Raw genomic sequence first — 21,964 nt, 5'->3', positions numbered from 1 at the left:
GTATTTTATGCAAATCCATTGATACAATATCATCGTATATATTTGTCGTTTGGCTTTAGCTGTAATAGGCAATAGCTCAATGCTGAGTACCTGCTGATTGTTGAATGCCGATTGCCGATCGGCGTTTACACTTAACTGTGTATCGTCTAATAGATCGGCGTTAAGGGCTCAGAAGTTCGCCTTGGATTTTTCCATTGCGTTAACGAAGTTTTTTTGAAACCGATGTGATCGTCCGCAGTCCATCATCGATAATGCCAGCCGCCGAACTGTCCAGAGAAGGTTAGTTTCCGGTGGTATTCGTTTCGCCAAGTTGGTTATTACATTTTTCAATTTTGCTCTACGAATGATCTCCAGTCGATTTACCGGCCATCTAATTTTCTTCTTTAATTTTACCACCTTATTTTAATAATCTATAGGGATACCGAATTTAACAAAAATACGTGTCTGAATTTTACTCTATAATGCATGTTTGACGTACATGCATATACTATGATGAGTGGGAGTTTCTGCTTAAATTATACAATCTTCACACAGTTGATTTTAATGTACAATTAGGTATAACATTTATGTTTTTATGATAGTGTTTTTAAATATCACTTTTTAAATTATAATGATAAAACTTTTCAATTTTAATTTAATTTTTTTTATAATTAATAATTATATTGGGTTCTTATTGTAATACAAATACGTAAAAATATGTTTGAATAGGTAGGTACCTGTTGATACTTCGTATTTATATTTATTTTTTAATCTAAAATGAATTAGCGCTATCTTCGCATTCTAGGAGCTGTCCTTCCTCATCAAGTTCATCTATGTTGGGGCTGTTGGGGGTCACTTAACTTTTATTATGGCATTAAAAAAAAAACATAAAATTAGTAGGTATATGTATATATTATTAATCAAACAAATCCTAGAAAAGTTTATTTTTTAAACTGATTTATAATATAATTTTTAAGTAGTAAAACAATGATATTATTACTATAATAGTTTTTTTATTGTTTGTTTCTACATTCTGGCATCAATTTTTAATATATTCTATTCTGTATTAAAGGGGGGAGGGACTAAATAATTTAAAGGTGGTTAATTGTTTTAAAAACATCAAAACTTAAGAAACACATAATTGTATTTATTGTCCGTTACTTAACTAAATAAGTGATTCAACGAATCACAAATTGAAAGTAATTTTTAAAATGGTCCCTAGATGTGTAATATGTAAGTTAAAAATTATAAAAAATATTTGTTTAAAGTTAAATACTAAATTATGCAAGTAGCCAGTAGGTATAAAAATATTCATATTAGTTGAATTTTAATTCATACTCATTTTATTTGTGTAATCGGTACATATTTTTAGGAACCTTCATTTTAAAAGAAATAGTTAGTGAATAATTATAATATTTAGATATAATTAATAGACAAAATATATTCCTAGATATGTTTCTTGGCAGGGATTAATTTTTTAATATTATTAGTTAAAATTAAATTCCCTTAACAGTCTTTGTTTTAGCTATTCTGCGGTTTAAGCCTTATTGAGGGTTATCTCATTATCTGGATATATGTCTCACCCAACACTAAATTATTTATAATTAGTTCTTAAGTATTTTAAAATTGATGTAAATTATATAATTTAATTTTAAGGTGCCTCTTTGATTGTTTAATGTATTGAACTGCAAGGATTCATAGTATAATGATATTTTATGTGTTATTGATAATTAAGGAATGTCTGGAGATCCCGAAAAACATAAACAGCAACAACATCTTTCATTGTTGAAAGATGAATACGTCAAACTTCAAGCTTATTGCAATGAGTTGGAAAAAAAACATGCCACATTAGCTGCAACATACGGTGATTGTAATGACAAAAGTTTCGTGTCCAGGCTCTTGAAAACAGTAACAACATTGTATAATAACACACTTTACAGGTAAACTTTTAAGTGCTTATTTTTACTTTTTAAATTTGCTTTTTTACTTATTTACTAATTATTTATATTTTCAGTGATTTAAATATAACACTGGCAAATGGCGATGTTCCAGCTCATAAATTTGTATTATCATCAAGAAGTGATAAATGGGGAGTTCCTGATTTAACTGAAGTTATTTACTTAGGTATATATTATTTAGAATGCATAGCATATAATAACAGTCTTATTAATTTTTTTCATTTTTTAGATTGGACTGCATTGCCTTTGGATGTAGGAAAAGCATTACTAAAATGGATTTACACAGACCAAGTTGATTTCTCTAAAGGTGATGGTTTTGTTTTAAGCCTGATGAAAACAGCAGATACATTTGTTCTTGATGATTTAGTTAATAAGTAAGTAATGTATATATAGTACAATTTTAAATGTTTAGTAATAGTTCTAATTTTCTTTAAAAAGTCTTTTAAGTATATAATTTTAGAAGATAAATTACCATTTACTGATAATCATTAATCTTAATTTTGGTTATCTTTAGAAACCTAGTAAATCCAATGGTTTATCACTACAGAGTACAGACGTGCCAATAACATTTTAACTGATATCCATTATTTTAATATATTCTACATCCATCAGAAAAACTCACAAATTTTTGTTAAAACCATGAATTACACACTGATATTTGATAAAACTAATATTACATATATTTGTAATATAATATGTTGGTGAATTTTTTTTGTTTATAATTTTATGATGCACATTGTTATTTATTTGATTATATTTACTAAAAGTTTCAAGTGTGCAACAACGTAATTAGTTGACTTTGTTTTGCATATGAAGAGTAAAAAATGAAATCCACTATAATTAAAAATCTTTGAAGAATTATAGTTTAACCCTAGTCTTGATATTTTTACAATACTTTCAATTTCGCTACAAAATTACTATCTCCTTGTGCATGATAAGATTTCTTCAACTTTTGTCTGCAGTTTTTAAGCAAAACAATAAAATTGTTCTACACTCACTTTTATATTCTTTCTATTCTTTAAAATTATTTAAGAATTTCATTCAGTTAATTTTTTTTTCTTCTTAATGTATAATTCATAATCTATTTTATGATATAAATCTATATTTGCCAGTATGCTATTATTTTTATCTATGAATAAGTTGGTATTTATCTTGAATTATAACTATTTATAATACTTTTAAATTAATATAAACTCAATATCTTAATCTAGGTATTTGTTTTATTAACACTTAGCAATATGTAGAATTGTTCTTATTTTATTGACAGCATCCAATTATCCTCATTATTTATTTATTTATTTATATATTTCTTGTCAAATAGTAATTGACACATTTATATAATGTATTAATAACCAGTATGATAATTAAATTATGTATAGTATGTACTTAAACAAACGTATATATGAGAATAGATTGTCATAAAGAGTTGAGCTATGAACTAAAACATAATTTGATTAGCACTCTGCAGCATTTTTTTTTTTTGTAGGTTGGTTATAAGTTATAACCAATGTCTATAGTAGAGATTTTCAACCTTTTTGAGTCCATAGCTCCTTTTGATTTTGAATTAAAATATATGGCTGTTAAGGTTCTTGCTTTAAAGGACTCCCAAAGGGACTAAAATTATACAGGATATGATACTAGTTATGTGCTTTGACAAATTACTTCCTGCCACTAATGTATGATTTAATTTATCAAAGTAATGGGTAGCCGAGCCAGGGTATTTTAGTGAATGGTTAATAATGTTAAATGTATTTTTAAAATCTATGATGATAAAGAATGATATATAATTTTAATAATATCAATAAAATTAGAAACCCATTTTTTTATCATATTATTAATTTAATAATATTACTTATATTAACTTATTATTTATAATTTTTGATTATTAACATATTAATTAGTGCATAAGTATTTATAAATTACTTGTGATTAAGTCGCTACAATCACAATAATTATAAGTAAAAGAAATAAGAATTCAATATAATATGACTAATAACTCTGTCTATTTGTCTATAATAATAGTAGAATAAAATGTATTATGTTAATAAAAAGTTAATATTATAATTTATATAAATATACAATATTAACAATAATGTATAACTATTAAATAGTTAATTATTAATTAAAAACAGCTATATGTTTTGTATCTAATCAATAACTTTTATTAATTATTTTATGTTTGATGTAGAGTTAATAAAATAAAATAATTTAGATATTATTTTAAATGTTATTGCTTAATTGCTATCAAAATAAATTACTGAAAGTTACAATTAATAGTTTTATAAATGTTAAATATCAATGATTATAATGTAAATTTGAAAATACTAAATCTAATCTATGTGATATTATTTACCATTACATAGTGAATTTTGCAATTTATTGTTAGGCAACCTTTCAATAATCATTTTACATAATTATCATTAGTTAGAATGGCTCAATGTATCATGTGCGTAAAATGTCTAATATTAATAAGCCGTATATTTTAAAGCACCTAAAATATCAAAACTTAAAAGAATTAAAAATTATTAACTATCTTATTTTATAATAATTTACCTTAATGCTGTTTTTTAAATGATTATAATTTAAAACTTGTTTTTTTTTTTTTTTTTTTATTAAAATTAATTATTATTTCTTCTTTGTTATAGATGTGAAAAAGCACTTATGGCCTCTGTAAATGTAAAGAACTGTGTAAAATTTTATACAACTGCTGATGAAATTGGAGCTCAAACATTAAAAGAACATTGTTCAAGTTTAATATCTACTCATTGGGTAAGCATTGTGTACAAATGAATAAATAATTATTCATTTTGATATCATTATTTTAAACTATAATAAGTTAATTAATTAATTTAGTATTTTAATATGCTCTATATTATAAAAATAATCTCATGTTCAATAAGATTTATTTACTTATAAATACATTGTACCTTTATATATTTTATTTTTTTTTTAATAAATGATAATATTGATTATTATAAATTATAATTGGTAATTTTACTATCAGATATTTTGTTAATCAATTTAAAATAACTACATTCTATACTAAAACAAACTAAATATAAAAAATAATCTAGAATAATTAAAATGTATGTCGTATAAAATAAAATACAACTATATCCTGTGTGATAACTAACATGACTCTTAATTATTGAGTTGTAAATAGGGATTTTATTATTTTTTAGAAGAATATTTTTCCTAAATTTAACTAAAATATTTAATAAATAGTATTTTATAAATAGATAATTTTCTAGAGTAATGTTCACGGTAAGCAAGTTTGATGGTTTTGTAAATAGTAAATTGTTATTTAATAAAATATGTTAATTATTTTTTTTTTGAATATTATTCTAATAATTTTATTTAATAAATATTTATAGGATGATTTTACTAGCGAAGATTTTGCACATATGTCAGCACAATTCTTATACCACATGTTTAAGAGCAAGACTAAATACCCTCTGCACTCAGCTGTTAGGCTTAGAAGAGAAGATGTTGTATTCTTGTACGTGGTTGAGCATAGTTCCCAGGTATGTATATATTATTTTTTCCTTACATCATAAGCTAAGGTAATTTATTATAGCATGCGAAATAAAAAACTATTGGAATTGGTGTACATTTTTAATTGTGTTGGTTCCATGCTTGTTAATTTTGAAACATAAATTAATTTATTAGGTAGTAAATATGCAAATGACAAACGTGTAAAAGTTTAAAAATGGTTTGTTTTTCTCTTACTGACTTACTCCTAATTTGCAAGTCTCAAATTAGACAGTATTTTAATGATTTTTTTTAAAGATTATAGTTCTAATTTTATCTCTTTTAATAATGAAATGTGCAATACAACTTACTTTCTTAAAAATAATAATGACATTATTGCTTTAGATTTTTTTCTAATTGAAAAGTGAGAATAGTTGTTATTTTTAAGGAGGAAAATGAGTTCTAGTGCTTTTCTTAATAATTTGAAAAACAATTAGGCCAAACTAAAATAAAATTTTTAATTATAATTAGTTTACAAAAATTGATTTTATTAGTATTTTGTTGTTTTTCAAAAACATTCTCTATACATCGTATACATGTTATAGACTTATGGTGTAATTATTAAAACATTTCAACTTTTGAACTATTTATAGATATTTGAAGTTTGAATTTTTTTTTAAACGTTTTTCAATAAAATTCTACAAATAATATGCTCTTGGTGATAAAAGTTGAAAATGTAATTTAAGAATATACAAAAGTTAGCTATTAAAAAATATTAAAAAATATTGTCTCAATTTTTTTTTTTATTAGCAATTAAATTTAAAATTTGACCAAATTATATTATATTTATACAAAGAATCATTTTTTTGATCATTTTGTTGTAACTAAAAAATATTTGTGGGGAATTTCATATAATTTGTTACATTACACAAGTATATATATATTTATAGGTGTACAATAAAATAAACTTTGGCAAACATATTATTTCCCCTCGTTTTTCGTATGCAATGTTTCTTAACAAATCCATTAGGTATTATAGTAACTTACTCAATAACCAGGTACAGTTGGCTCTCACAACTAAGCAGTTACCAATTTGCCCATTTTTTTTTTATTAAAAGTCTTTGAAGCACTAATTTATGTTGTTAAAACTGAGGAAAAGAAAAAGCACCAATGGATATGATATTTTAATAATTAGGAACTCTTTCTTGTTCCCAATAATATATCTCAGTATTTCAAAAAGTAGATTTCTGAACATAATTTTTGTTGCCCTGTTTTAAAGTTAAATTTTAAAGTTATTCAACAGCAAAATAAGTACCTGTAATTGTTCTATTCTGTGATAGTACCTATAATGATATATTGTTTGTTAAAAAAGACATATCACGTGGGTAATTTACTAAACTCCAATTACATCTATATAACTATTATCATACCTGGTTTATATTGGTTATAGATCTTGACAAGTTACCTAATTAATCCGCATTGAAAATGTTATATATACACACAATGTGTTATACAAAGTAGAAATACTCGTTTTCTATCAATTACATTATATTTTATTAAATAAAGTGTACATTTCAATACACTTTGTAGTACAATAGAGGTATTATATCAGTAGGATAAAAAAAAATTACATATTTAACGTGTATTCTTAACATACAAATAAACACAGCCAAGTCTTGTTTAAAACTAATTAAATTATTCTTATAATTTTGTTTTATCATAGATTTCCGTTATAATATTCTGTTACAATAATTTTATTTTTTCTAGTCGATGTTCAAATATGAAACATTTTATATCATGTTATACCAACGTAATAAGTGTTATTTGCGAGTGTAGTGTATAGGTACGTAGAGTACATTCAATGATAACTCTACTGTAGTAGGCACATTAGATATATATAATTATAGATTTGAACGAAAAAAGATATAAATTATTGTAATATTATAACGATAAAATAACAAGTGTACATTTTGGACGTCGCATCGGTCCAATAAGTATATTAAAAAAATCAAAAAATGCCAATATTCACACTGATGTCCTATGTTGTTTTTAGCATTTTTCGTTTTTTCATTTATTATTTATTTAGTCTTTGTACAGTTGGCCAAGATTTCTAAACGCTGCACGATGTACATGAGAGCTACTTTACGCCGGTTGCGTGTGAGTTTTTAAAAATCTCATTATGTTGTAAATGATGATTACGGCAATTGTATCAGTGTGACTGGAAAAGTTTGTCGTCTGTTTGGCGTTGTTGCAAAGATTATCGTCGCAATAGCAAAATTGCGTTTCCGCTGTCCTCAGTTGATCATCGTTGCCAGAATAGCATCCCTTTTTGAACGAATCGTACTCGACAGCTGACTCGAATTTCCACGACCCGTTCTTGTAAACCTGATAATCGTATTTCTGTGGCGTACACCCCCTCACATTTCCTTTTACGATTTCTGTACATATAATAAATGATACGCATTAATCAATGAACGGTTGCAATAATGTTATATAATCAGAGCTGTAAATTGAATGTATTTGCAAGTTTTTTTTCGTATTCTTTATTTATAGAAGGAATATAATTAAGTTCAATCAACATTTTTATAATTATTATACTGCTTGCGCCACATTTTATTTTTATTTTTTCAATATTTTAACGATATATATATATATAGGGGTAGTATAAGTGCATGTTTTCTTAAAATAATATTATAATTTAAGTATATTTTTTTAACAATGTTTAATGTTTATGGGTTATGCACTATTAAAATTCGTAAAAGTATGTTATTATTTTCTTTTAAAAATGATATTTCAAAGTATATATTAATATATATATATTTTTAAATTATTCATTACAAGAAGAAATTGTAGTTTTTGTTTTAAATTACATGGTTTTCATATTTGAATGCTTAAATTTTCTTTTCTGTGTATAAGTGCATTGAATTCACAATCATAACGACTATCGATAATAAGTATAATATTATGATAAACGAATTACATTATACGACATTGGTAAAGCGTGTTACCATAACCGGGTCCGCCGTGATCTACTATAAATAGCTAACGTATAATAAAAAATGTCAATGCCCTATCTTTTAATCATATTATGGTATACACAAGTCCCTTTTTCTTTGTATCGTTAAGTTTATAGAATATAGATCATTAAATAATTGTCATAGCATTTACGACTAATAACATGGTAAACATTTATTTAACAGAAGTCTCGTTTATACTAATCAAAAACGGCTAAGTTACTAGATGTACAATTTTTAGAACCAACTAAAAAATCTAGTTGGTCAAGAGAGCTTGGAAGGTAAAAAAAAAAATCGGTACCTAATTAATACTTACAGCTGGTTTAAAGTTCTTTTAATGTGAGATTTGATGATGTGCAATTACAAATGGTAATTCAAGAGTAGGTATCAAATTATATTTTTGTACTTAAGTTTAGGTAGTTAAAACAATTCATAATACTTATACCTATCTATCAAAACAAAAATAAAAATGTAATTCAATTAAAAAGATATAACTATATTTAATATAGGTATATTAATAGCAGTTCATGGCGGACCCGGTAGATCACACGCTTTACCAATGCCCATTATACTAATATAATTCAATCAGGTATTATTATTATTTTCTATTATATATTTAATATATACGTACTTCCGGCTTGTAGTTCAAGTTGAAACGATTTTTTCATGCAATATGTAGAATTTGGACAGTGGACTTTGTAGTGATCAGAACCATCAAACTTCGAACACAGTCTGGTCGTTCGGTTCATAAATGATTCTGGTGGATGTACCGTACACTCATAGCAATCTATTTGACCATTCGTATCTTTAAAAAAATAAATAATAAAATATTTAAAACAACTAGGTATATAGATAATTTTCTCCCTTGTTCCGGTTGTCGTAGAGATAATAATTATATAGGTATATTATTTTATTTTCGACTATTTTTACTATTATTATGACGCGTATTTAAAGGAATTAAATATTTAAACTCCTCGTAGTTTAACCGTGCTCCTTTCAGGAATGTAATTACAATTTGCATTGGAGTACATATTTTATTATCTATCTTAATAATATCGATGGTCGTTTTGTTTCTCGCTAGATACTATCTTCGTTCTCTACGAATTTCTCAAATATAGCGCGAATTATATCATAAAGAAATTTGTGATTGCTTAAGGTTTAAACTCGCTGTCTTATTCGGGCGTATATCTATAGAATCTAAACAGTTTAATAGTTAAGTATGTGTGTCGATTATTTTAATGTTATTGTAATCATAAAAACTTACTAAATATGTTTTAATACCTACGTATTATTTTGTGTGCGTGCGTGTGTGATATATATATATATATATATATATAGTATTATTATGAATCATTTGTTTGAAGTTTATCATATATAGTCCTATCAGTGGTTTAACTGGTTTAAGTGATGAGGAGCTTGGTGATTTCTTCCAATAAAAAATATAATTTTTAATTAAGATTAATATTTTAAATTTTAAAATCTAATAAGAATAAAATTTAAGTACCTATACGCTTGGACAATATCGTTAAAATAATAATAATATTTTTTTTGTACCATGGTACTAAACGTGACCCTTTTCCCTTTCTTTCGAAGTTTATCAAAATCGTTTGTAAGTAGTTCTTTTGTATTTATCGTTATATTTCCTTGTTGTTAAGTTTTCTTATAGTTTTATTAGTACAATAAAAATTTAATTTGTCAAATCCTTATCCTTCGTGTGGTTAGACCTTGATGAAAATTGTGTTGGACATTTGTTATTTTTGTTTAAATTCGCAATTACAGTAATTGTGACTGGTCATAGGTGCCATTATTGCAATCAATTATCACATCAAATCCCTAACCAAATCTCAATGTCTTGACTGTATTGTCATTAAAAAAAAACTATTTTATCTAAACGTTGATCATTGTTGGAATTAGTATTAAAACAATATAATTATGTATGTGTATTGTTATCTGCAGGTTACATGTCATGAGACATAATAGTTTGTGGTTTATGTTTTATATACTTGAATTAATTATTAACTCTTTGTTCGCCCTTGACTTTGAAATTCTTTTAAGCATACCTTATATTTTGTACTTTAGTTAAGAATTATTTATTTATTTATTATAAGAATAACAACTTAAAAATTACACAGATATGAAAAAAAAATATTTGGCAATAAACCGCAGATGGGTCATAAATGGATTATAATTATAATTTTTTTTTTCATTTATTTGCTGCCTTTAGTAGGTATATTATGTATTTTAATAACTAAAGTTTATCATTAAGTTGAAATTATAATGTGCTTACTACGTTATTGTTTCAAAATATTTATAACATGCAATTTATCTCAACTTTCTATAATATGCGATTTGTATAATAACGTTACCAACAATGATAATGATTATAGTTAAAGGAGAAATTCGAATAATTAGCTAAACTATATAAGTTTAGGTAGCTACCTAAACTCACTTTTCGCGTAGACATAATATATAGTGAGTCTAATGTGTACTCGTATATCTAAAATGACGTTGATTGGTGTTATTAATAGTTAGAAATACATTTTGATAAATTATATTTTTTTTAGTTTGTTTGGTTGCATGTTTTACAGTGTTTCTTTTAAATCAATCGTATTCTTTTCCAGCTCCGTAATACCAGATCCTATACGTACTCTAAGAAAGTTATATTGTAGTATCTATGATATCATAAACTTTAAAATTAATCACTTTATACGCTATATAATACTGTGAAAAATATACAAGTTATCTTATGGAATTATCGACGATACGATTTTGAACACTACAAATAATGTATAATATTCATGATAAAACCACTGCGGTTCGCCATATATCATTGCCAGCGATAGTATAGGTCTTTGGATATTTCCTTTCCAATAATGTTTAAAATTATAACATTTTTTTTACTAATAAATCATGACAATTTATTTTTATGTGAAGTAAATATGACAATTTTGGTAATTTTAAGTGTTTCAAACAGGAAATTATTGTCTTTGGTTAAATTTTAATCATTGTTGGTAACACAATAATGTATATATGTTATAAATAAAAACCACTAGTGATATTATTTTATTATATTTTGTTATTTGCGAATCATAATAATATATTGTATTCACAATTTATTTATGTAGGCGTTTACTATTATGAATACAGGACAATATCTTTAATTATTATTATAGTATGGTCCATACTGCTACTATAATCATTATATTATTATCATAAACAGAGGACGCAATAACGAAATATTTTGCACGCGTTACTGAATATATTATTATATATAGTTGCAGTAATCTACGTTTTTGCTGGTTAGATTTTTTTCCTTGTCTGTTTATTAATTAATAATACTAAAATATCCAAGAATTTTTTATCATTAATATTGTAATGTAGATATAGTAAATTATTAGTTATTATAAAAAAAAAAAATGATCTGAAAATATATTATGATTCATGTATTATTATATACACACATAATATATATACTTAAAAAAACTATTTTAACTTTCCATTATCTACCTTTAATAATTATGATATATGTGCGCGGGTGTACCTTTCATTTATAAATAATCAATTATTTAAAAATTTTTAAATGTCTTTGTAGGTATGATGCCTTTATATTTGCGCGCATGTATTATTTTGACCGCGTGACCCTGATCTAGAAATAATATATTAGTTATAACGTACAATTTTTTTTTTTTACTCGCGGCGATTGTATAGGCAACATACTATAATGTATCACAAAAAATATTAATACATCATACTTATAAATCCTTTATGTAAAAATAAAAAACCAATTACAGCAATATCTATACGCTGTTCTACTTACTGGACACCAGAAAAGTCAATACATAAATGACAGCGGTAGCGAAAATCAAACTAGTCCGAAATGATAGATGAGGGATCATCATTTGTCGACTAAAATTGAATTTATTTTCATTAACTGCAATCTTATTATTATTTGTATCCAGCGGGTATTGTGGCAAATTGGTGAAAACTAATAAAATAACATTTTTACATTATTCGATGACACTGACACGGAACTTATACGCAGATGCATACAACTTTTACGCGTGAGTATTATTAATAAATGTACGACACTACGACGGACACTCGAACTAGTATAATATAATTTTTATTTTATTGTACACGCGATGTCTACTATATTATACGATATTAATATAACAACGCCGCTCGGTAAGTTTAATGAACCAACTGAACCGCCGGCCGCCGACTGGCTAGCTTAACTTCATTCTTCATTGATACATTCATATTATATTATAACGCGTGGTTCCCGCCGCTAACGCTACATGAAAACCGTTGGATCGACGACAACGCCGCTGTAGGTTTGTCTCGTGGCTGGTGGGAGTTGTTCGACCACTGAGTGACGTAGTATAATTATATATATATATATAATATATGATATTGTTCAGCATTCTGGTTTATTTATTATTAATTTTTTTATTTCGTATCTGTGAAGATTTAAAATTTTTAAAAACGTGGTTAACATTTTTCTTAGCTTAGAATAATATGAATATTGTACATGTCATACGTGTTTTGATTTAATACTGATGTCTGAAAGATGAAAGATGAAAAACTGTTCCTATTAAATACCGCGATATAATATGTTAAAGTTGACTTTGAAAACTTCTCGAAATAGAAAAGAATAAAGTAAGTTACAGGAGTTGAGATGGGTTATTGCGTATGCGACACGGATTTCATAGGAGTTAAATGATGTTAAATCTAATATAATTATATTTATGAGGATTATTTTAAATTATTTAGATTTTTTTTTTATATCATCTAAGGAATGTCTTTTTTGTGTCTACAAGAACATTTTTTTAAAAATGAGAACTGATATTCTTTTTAACTATAAATTAACAATGAATTATTTTTGAAATTGTTTACGGATCTAAATCAAAATCTTAATGAGTAGTTTCTTTATCAAAATATATATATATTTACTTGCCACATACATTCTTTACCCAAATAGTATACAAATCTAAATTTATATGGTCTTATAGGTACTTCTGAAAATAAACATTATAAACGTCATGTAATAACTGAATTGCAATTTTTGTTGGTAATTTTTTTTTTAATTAAACGTTGAATATTTTAAACAGGTTTTGTCGTTTGGGTTTTGCGATGGTTAGGTACAAGTTATAGATAACTGAAGTATTTTATATTTTATAAAGAAGGGGAAAGGGCGGCTTGGTAAATTCTTAGAGCACATTTTGAAAAAAAAACCTGTTCACTCATTAAAAAAAACAAAACAAATTAAAATTTGAATAAAAAAACGGTCAAATGACGTATACTTATAACATGTTATATTTATACTTATAATGATGTAATTCGTGTGCCTAGTAGAGATATTATTTTAATTTTTCCACGTTATCAATATTGTATATTAAGTGCTTAATAGTTAATACTTCTTATATAATGTTATAATATAGTAGTCTTCGGTTATATTAAAATCGTATTATATTTCTATACCCACATAATGGCGCAACTGTAAATTTTATAACAATTTGTGTAGTCCAAAACTTGTGTCGTACATCATTTTATTGAATATTCTAATTTAATTTATACAACAAATTATTTTTACGTAGGTACAATTCCGATTTGAAATTTAACGTACAAATGTTTTCTGATCTTGCATGGGGTAAATTGATTGACAAGTGGTCTCCCTGCAGTTAATATGGTCGTACGGTTCAATTATGTACCTTACCTATTTCCATACTATCTGCACAGATTCACAGTATATGTGTTCATTTATAGGAATCTTTTAAACAGTTATAATTAATTTTCATACATGTTTGAAATAAATATTATTACGAAAAATATAATTTAGTTTCATTATCATTTATAAATATCATAGTTAAATACATTATTCTTAAAGCTACCTTTATATAGGTATGTAATGGATGTGTTCATACATTTTTCATTAAAACTATATAATATAGAATGGATTAAGTATATTTGGATGTATTAAGTAGAACATATTTCGTTTTTTTATATTATCATTTATACAAACTACAAAAAGTAAAGTTCTCATTGAATTATTATTATTACAAAAAAGTAGTACTTATATATTAAAAAAATATCTAACAATACGCACGCGTACCAAACATTGTTGTAATATTAAAATTTTGCACATGATAAAAATTGCATACCACTAGGTGCAAATTTAAATTTATAAAATTAAAATATCAGTTAAATATTATTATATTATACAGTTTATTCACGATGTTCATTGGAATATTAATGGTTTTAAATTTACATCTATATTTGTCAATTGTTGTAATATATAATTATATTTATTTGTATTCATGTGTATAATATAATAATATACAGACTCGAAGGTAGTATATATACCTATATATAGATGGCTGGATTAAATTATGACGTCATTGTGCATATAGTACACTGAATTTGAAAACAAATTGTAATTTTTTCTCTTGAAAATTAGAAAACTTTAAAAATAAATGCACCGCTACTCGAACCGGATTGCTGCTATTCTAGCCATGTCTACTTTCTCCCAAAGAAATGAAAGAACTCTCTGTAGGTTTAATGATCTCGGAGTACCAAAACGAGGTCAAGATTATTCTCAGATATTATGTCCTTGCACTCGAGCTGTTCGATGATATTGAATTGAATAGAAAGAATATTATGTATATATAGTATATACAGCCATAGTTTACGTGTGTACCTACACGTAAAAATATTTTTAAATTATATCTATATATCCAAAACGGTATTTTTTAGCAATGCCAGCAAATAAACATATTCCAACGGTAATACCATTGAACCCGTACCTCTTCGTATACTCTTATCCCATTGTTTACTATTATATCTACTGTCTAGTATCTATTATGTACAGAATATGAACCTACGTCTAATCATCTGTTTTTGTAAAGGATACCTTTATTATTTTTTTTATAGTTGTGAGTATTGGTCTATGATCTATATAATAATATTGAATTTTGTGCAAACTCAATCGTACGCCCTTTAGACAATCGACTATCGTATGTGCCGTATTATCTTTTATTTTCATACATGGGAGATTCACTGACTATGCTTATTTCTTGTTTTATTTATTCAAATTTTGATTTGAGAAATTAAGTATTTTTAAAAATAATGTTTTCAAATTCTTATGTTTTTTCATAGTTTTAAGGAGTATTATTTTTTTGGTTCTACAAACTAATGAATACCATAAATTTTTTTATTGTTTCTATTTTATTAAGAATTATATTTTTATAAAAAATTTTGTTGCGTCTATAAATTATCATATCATTCTTAAGCTTAGTAGGTACCTTTAAGTAATTATCCTTAATAATGGTTTCACATAAACAATTAAATAGATTTAATGTTTAGTCTAGTTCTTAATTTATACTTAATGTTTACAAATAATAAAGTATTATTAAATTATTACTAACTACTACTACTTTAATATTAAATATTAATTAACATTATTAATATTATTTAATATATATTTTTTTATAATATTTGAAAAATTTTCAAATCATCATAAGTATCTTATCTTATCATAAATCTATTATCTTGGACATTATACTCTTACTAGCTTATTACATAATGGTCATAATGCTTAATAACTCAAAAATTACTTATTCGAATTTCGATTTATTTACATTAACATTTTCTAAAAAAATGTGCTTATCAATTTACCGTAAAAAAGAAATTCTAGTTTTTATTAAAAAAAAATAGGTTTGTATCACACCAAAGTACTTTTAAATTCGTAAATCTAAGTAGGTACCTAAAAATAATGTTAAAAGTATAAAAAATATCTATATTACTATAGTATTAAAAATTCCAAAATTTAGAATTCTAGTTAATGAAAAATTGTATGTAATATTTCTTTTTTTTCTTTTTATTAATTTTCTTTTTCGTTAATATTTCTTAACATTTATATAAGTATACGATATTCCTACCGTCTTTATAAATATGATTCTGAAAATAAATATAGGTAATATTTTCTAATTTATTATTTAATAATCAATAATCATTAACAATTATTTATGCATGCATATTTATTAAATATTTAGCTTAAATGAATTGTGTGAATTAAAAAGGAACTAAATAGGTAACAGAAAATCAATTTTATAATTTTGAAATTTATGTAAATTATATAAGATAAAGTATTCACACTTTCTTGGATCTAATTAATGCTATTAAAATATATAAAAAAAAACAAACAAAAATTGCACTTAAACAAAAGAATAATATTTTGTTATAATCATTATAAAACTTCATTATGATGTAAGTAGGTTATGTATACTTTTATAGTTATGTATATAACTATCAATATTTGTTTTTCAATTTTATATTACAGAGACTTGTCCCCTTATTGCTTGATGTAATTTAATTTAATATGACGTTTTGTTGTTTAATTGAAATTGTTGGGACATTGAAGGTCCAATATTTCAAAGAAAACAATAGTTAGTAATCGTCCATATGTATGTGTATTCATATTTATAAATTTAAATTGTATATGCCTTTACGAACTGTGTCATTATTATTTATTGTATATGTATCAATATATTTATATAGGTATCTAACTTAACATATAGTTGCTCATTTACATAGATTTATGTAAAAATATCTGAACTTAGAACTTATTAAAGAATAATGATTTGTTTAGAGTTTATATTAGTATTAGTACGTACATGGATGGGATACTTTTGTTATTGATTACTTTTAAAAACTTATTTTATGCTCAGCACAATTTGGTTTATCAACGTATATACGAATGGTTTAATAATTATAGTTATAAATTACCTATGAATTAAGACGAGACCAAATTCCGACTTGTAAAATAGATATATATTATATACAATGCTGTTATAACGTGCTATACACAAGCAAGTCAAGTTATAATGATCTCCTTAGAAAATAATTTTTATATATATTGTAGCTAGTTATGATAATGCTGTATTTTATACCTATATAGTGTTGTATGATTTCTTGTAGCTTTTATATTGGTAAATCACAAATATATTATATGCGTGTATCATATTATTTCCGTACTTGATTTATAATATTTGTATATATTGACTTTATTTATACACACCTGACCAATATTCTATAGGATTTGTATAATTGCATTATAGTGTTATTGGACTTTATTTATATAAATTAAACTATATAATATTATATAGGTACTATAATATTATGTACTATAAAATGTGCTGATTCGTTAAGATGTTGTCATAGTGAAGTTTAGATGAGTTTGTTTTGATGAAACTTTGATGGAGGGAATTAAGTACCATGGTACAATCAGTATACAAAAGTAATGGTTTTTATTTTCCTATACCAAAGATCGTCCAAGCGATTTTATTCTATACATATTTTAAGAATGATTTTTATAATTCATAATATTTACTGTTAATAATTGCAATGAATGATATTATTATAAAAAAAAAAAAAAAAAAAAACTAAAAAATTAAAAAATCAACATTAAAGTGTCATCATTGGGTGGCTTCTTTATTCACTTTTTGTTTGTATACTCATGTTTTTTGTACCTTTATCATATATACTTATTGTGTCATTTGATATAGATCGTATATTTCAACTTAAAATAAAAAAAAAAAAAAAAAAAAAAAAAAATATTTACATTTTACATATTTAAAGAAATGAACGAACCAATAGTTCTCAAATAGAGATGGAGGGCAATAACTGCCACTCCAAAGCTCTTTATCATCGCATGTATAGAAAAGCTATTATATCATTAAATATTTTTTTCTCGTGTAAAAAAAAAACAATTAATTCGGCGCGTACCAAATGAAAAACCTTGAAACGTGTAGAACATAATATAGGAAGTCCATTATAATATGATGTGCGTGATGTATCGTGTTGAATGTTGATGGCTTGGTGTTTCATGTAGCCATGTATGTATTAATATAATGTATAAAGTATAAACATTAAACACAGAACCAGAGAACACTGTAGATAACTCGGACCTCGCTGTACCTTGAAAATATTTTTTAATTAGGTTTACTTAAACTAGACTACAGTTAGGTATCAATATCTTTTATTTCTAGTTTTTTTTTCAAACTTATTTATTGTGTACATTTGTTACAATTTTTTTAACGAGAACCCTTATTTTTAATTTGTGCACGAGGGTTGGTTTATCTTATTCATTTTGATGTATTAACTTGCACCTAGGTTTTTTAATAGCAAACTGATTAAATGGAACCATTTTCAGATTAAAACACATTTTTTTTTTTGTTATATTTAAACGAAATATTTTCTACAGTAGGTACTTATTTTTTTTTGTACCTACTAATTTGATTCAAGTTATTAATAAAAAAAAATATTTATATATTAGTTGTTATTATTTTTATTATTATTAGCGATTACATATTTTTCGAAAATTTGGCATGTGGCGTACAAACCAAAACTCCAATTTTAAATAACTCTTTTATTTAGTCTATGTTTGGTTTAGAATGACTGTATTAATACATTTCATCTCTTGAAATATTGTAAGCCAAAAAATAATTAATGAGATATTATAGCCTGGTATCACGTTCTGCAGACCTAATATAAAAATATGCATAAAGTACTATAGATTTATAGTGTTTTCTGTTTCCGGTATAAGAGGAAATAAAGAGATGTTGTATTCATACTGCACATTAGGCAGGTCTGTATATGAAGAAATAACGTTGCAAGTTCCTACGCAATAATGTGTCTTATCTCGATAATAATTTATTATAAGACCTCAGCAGCCATTTCAGTCGATACATATGAGATCACATACAATTATATCACATCGTATTTATTCTAATTCTATCGATCTATCAAACTATGTACTTAGATTTATATACATTAACTATCATTTATTTTTGATAAATATAACTAGGTACTTGTTAATGTAATAATGATTAGTTTATCTACTGATTAATGTAAGTTTACTGCTGCAGAAATCAGGTGAAGAATCAAATAGGTACCATTATTTGTATAAACAACATGGACGGTTAACCCCCGCAAGCCATGATAGTGAAGTTTGAAAACTACAATTATTTTTAGTATGACCAAGACACATGTACAAGAATGTATTAATTGACAAGTGACAATGTTACATGATTCATATTTTATTGTATGTATAGGTACAATTTTTTGTGCATTTATAAATATTGTGATATGCAATGCCCCATAAAAATACTTAAATTAAATTAATCTCTCCCGTGGTCCTTGGAGAAGAGGAGTAAGCTATACATTTTATTATTAATTTAAAAATTCACGTCAAAGCGTATTTTAAGACTGGGATGAATTTTTGTTATTGTTCTAACCGCTTATTTTTTTATTAGACGATTGGGATGAATTTGGATTGAACAACAATATAGCGTATAACGACTTATGATTATACGATAAATTCGATTTTGGATATTTATTCTAAAATATGCATAGGTATATTGGAATGAAGGATTTAATTTGTAACACAATAAGGCACATTAGTAATACAATAGAGAGTTTTGGATTGAAAGGTTTGACTTTGATATAGTGAGTTTTAATTTTAAGTCAATAGTTACATGTATATAGTTAAGATAAAATATTTATGTAGATTATCGCTTATTTGTCTAATTACTTCGAACTGCGGTTGCTATTCTCAGTGATATGTTTTTTTCAATGTGGTCATGTGGATCGTTAGTTTTGGACACCATTATATGATGTGAGAATTCATCTGCAAAATTATTGTCTAATTGTAAATTTAAATACTTATTTGAACGGCAGTTGTTAAATACTCAGTTGAAAATTAAAATTATTCTCAGTGGAGGGTATACTACTATTACGTAAAATACAATAGCCATGTATTATGGTCAAGTGCATTGATCTCTAGTGGTAAAAAACAGGTTCCAACATATTGATGTAGCTGGGTTGTTAGATAAAATAATATCAAATCCCAGCGCACAACCGACTGTGATAAATGGTTGGCCTTATTTAAGCGCGCCAATTTTTTTTTTTTGTTTACTTAACGTTCTTTTATATGCACAACGCTTACAGGTCACGGGTGTATGCCATACTGTTAAGTTAGTAAAATAAAATTTAGATATCTTTATGTATTAATATAATATACTCTCGCTTACTACTCCTTAAACATAACGGGGATGTGGGATTTATTGTCAATCCAAAAAGTCCTGATGCTGTAATCTAAAAAAAACATCCTAAAGCTATTTTTCGGCCAGTCTCTTATATATTGAGTTAAGAAAACGAAACCATTAACACCATCATTGTCACTTCACTCAATATCTAACGGAACTTAGACTAGCCTGAGCCCTGAGGCCATACAGTTACTGTTTCAAATTAGTTGTTTGATCCCTGTAGACATATAGAATATGATTATATTATTATGTTACTGTTCAATAATAATAATTATAGCTGACTACTTATAATATTATAAATAGTTGTGACGTAGTACTATCGAAAACGATCAGTCGATTATGATATGATATTATTTTTTTTTCAAATACAACTTATTTCATGTGTGTATGTTATAAATATGTATAATGCGTAAACGGCGGGCATACCAAGGCCAATGACAGCAAACGCCTATTAGAACACGTGAATAGTTTGTTGTTTAAGTGTTTTAAAATGTTTTATAATGAACAATTATTAATAATTATTCGCGATTTACCCATATGCATTAATTATTATATATATATATATGCATACTTTGGAATTTTTAATCAGTAATTATATATTACATAAAAATAAGTATTCTAATAATAATAAGATTTTTATTTTACATACTTATTAGTTATTACATTATATTATATTAGTTATTATAAACATAGCCAACCTGTTGTTGATATTTACAGCAGCTGCTGCATGTATTGTAACGTAATAAGTACGTTTTCCTCACAGTTGTCATATAATAGCGTGTATATTGTATAATATCTAATGTTTTTTATTAAATCATTTTTTTACCTATTTTCTTTGTTATTCGATTTGAATTTTCTCTATGGTTAGCATGATTTGCGTTCGGTAGTTATATTATTATAAACACCTCATCACTACGCATAATCACGATTATAACATGGAATGTATATGCGTTTTTATCGGACACCGTTTTTGATAAATCTTCATATTTATTTTTATTAACATTGTATACATTACTATATCTCTACAGTACTAAAACGTAAACCAGAGGTGTGAAATGGCAAGAATCCGGACTACATGAAATTTTCTGTCAGAAAGGCGCGACACGATTCTTACATAGCAACCGGGGTTGCTATAACAACCAGTTGCTGTAAACAATCACCGTCTCGACTGGTAACATTCTCGGTGTCGCACATATTAACAGAATGACTCTCAGCCATAAGACATATACATGTCAAAAATAGATAAAAATTTATTCTCCGTCTGTCCCCAGACAGACTTGCTTTTTATTTTCGCACTGGTCGAGACTCGCGATTACGTAAACTTTTCGATCTCGCAATTTTTCCAATTCGCCATTCCGTATTATAATGTGCACTCGTTCATATAGTTATACATGTTATTGCTATGCTGCAATATTAGGAATGTATCTTTTCAAAAAAT

General features: G+C 25.5%; 2 protein-coding genes across 2 annotated transcripts in view; one reads left to right on the top strand and one right to left on the bottom strand.

The window, feature by feature from the left end:
- Positions 1-35: 35 nt before the first annotated feature.
- The window catches only part of LOC114126707 (rabankyrin-5), a 36,128-nt gene continuing 14,199 nt past the window's right edge, over positions 36-21,964 (top strand). Inside the window, exons 1-6 of the mRNA XM_027990706.2 lie at positions 36-279; positions 1,715-1,919; positions 1,994-2,103; positions 2,167-2,311; positions 4,583-4,706; positions 5,312-5,461. Coding sequence (XP_027846507.2) covers positions 252-279; positions 1,715-1,919; positions 1,994-2,103; positions 2,167-2,311; positions 4,583-4,706; positions 5,312-5,461 — 762 coding nt within the window. The 5' untranslated portion in view covers positions 36-251. The remainder of the gene's footprint in view (positions 280-1,714; positions 1,920-1,993; positions 2,104-2,166; positions 2,312-4,582; positions 4,707-5,311; positions 5,462-21,964) is intronic.
- On the bottom strand, positions 6,939-12,666 carry LOC114126709 (uncharacterized). The gene is made up of 3 exons (XM_027990708.2): positions 12,240-12,666; positions 9,054-9,227; positions 6,939-7,846 (listed from the first exon to the last, which is right to left on the bottom strand). The coding sequence occupies exons 1-3, from the start codon at positions 12,319-12,321 to the stop codon at positions 7,551-7,553; spliced, it is 552 nt and encodes a 183-aa protein (XP_027846509.1). The 5' UTR covers positions 12,322-12,666; the 3' UTR covers positions 6,939-7,550.

The sequence above is a fragment of the Aphis gossypii genome, chromosome 2, assembly GCF_020184175.1.
Source record: "Aphis gossypii isolate Hap1 chromosome 2, ASM2018417v2, whole genome shotgun sequence".
NCBI classification, from domain to species: domain Eukaryota; kingdom Metazoa; phylum Arthropoda; class Insecta; order Hemiptera; family Aphididae; genus Aphis; species Aphis gossypii.
Note: the sequence above shows the minus strand (reverse complement) of the source record. Positions and strands in the feature narration are given on the sequence as shown.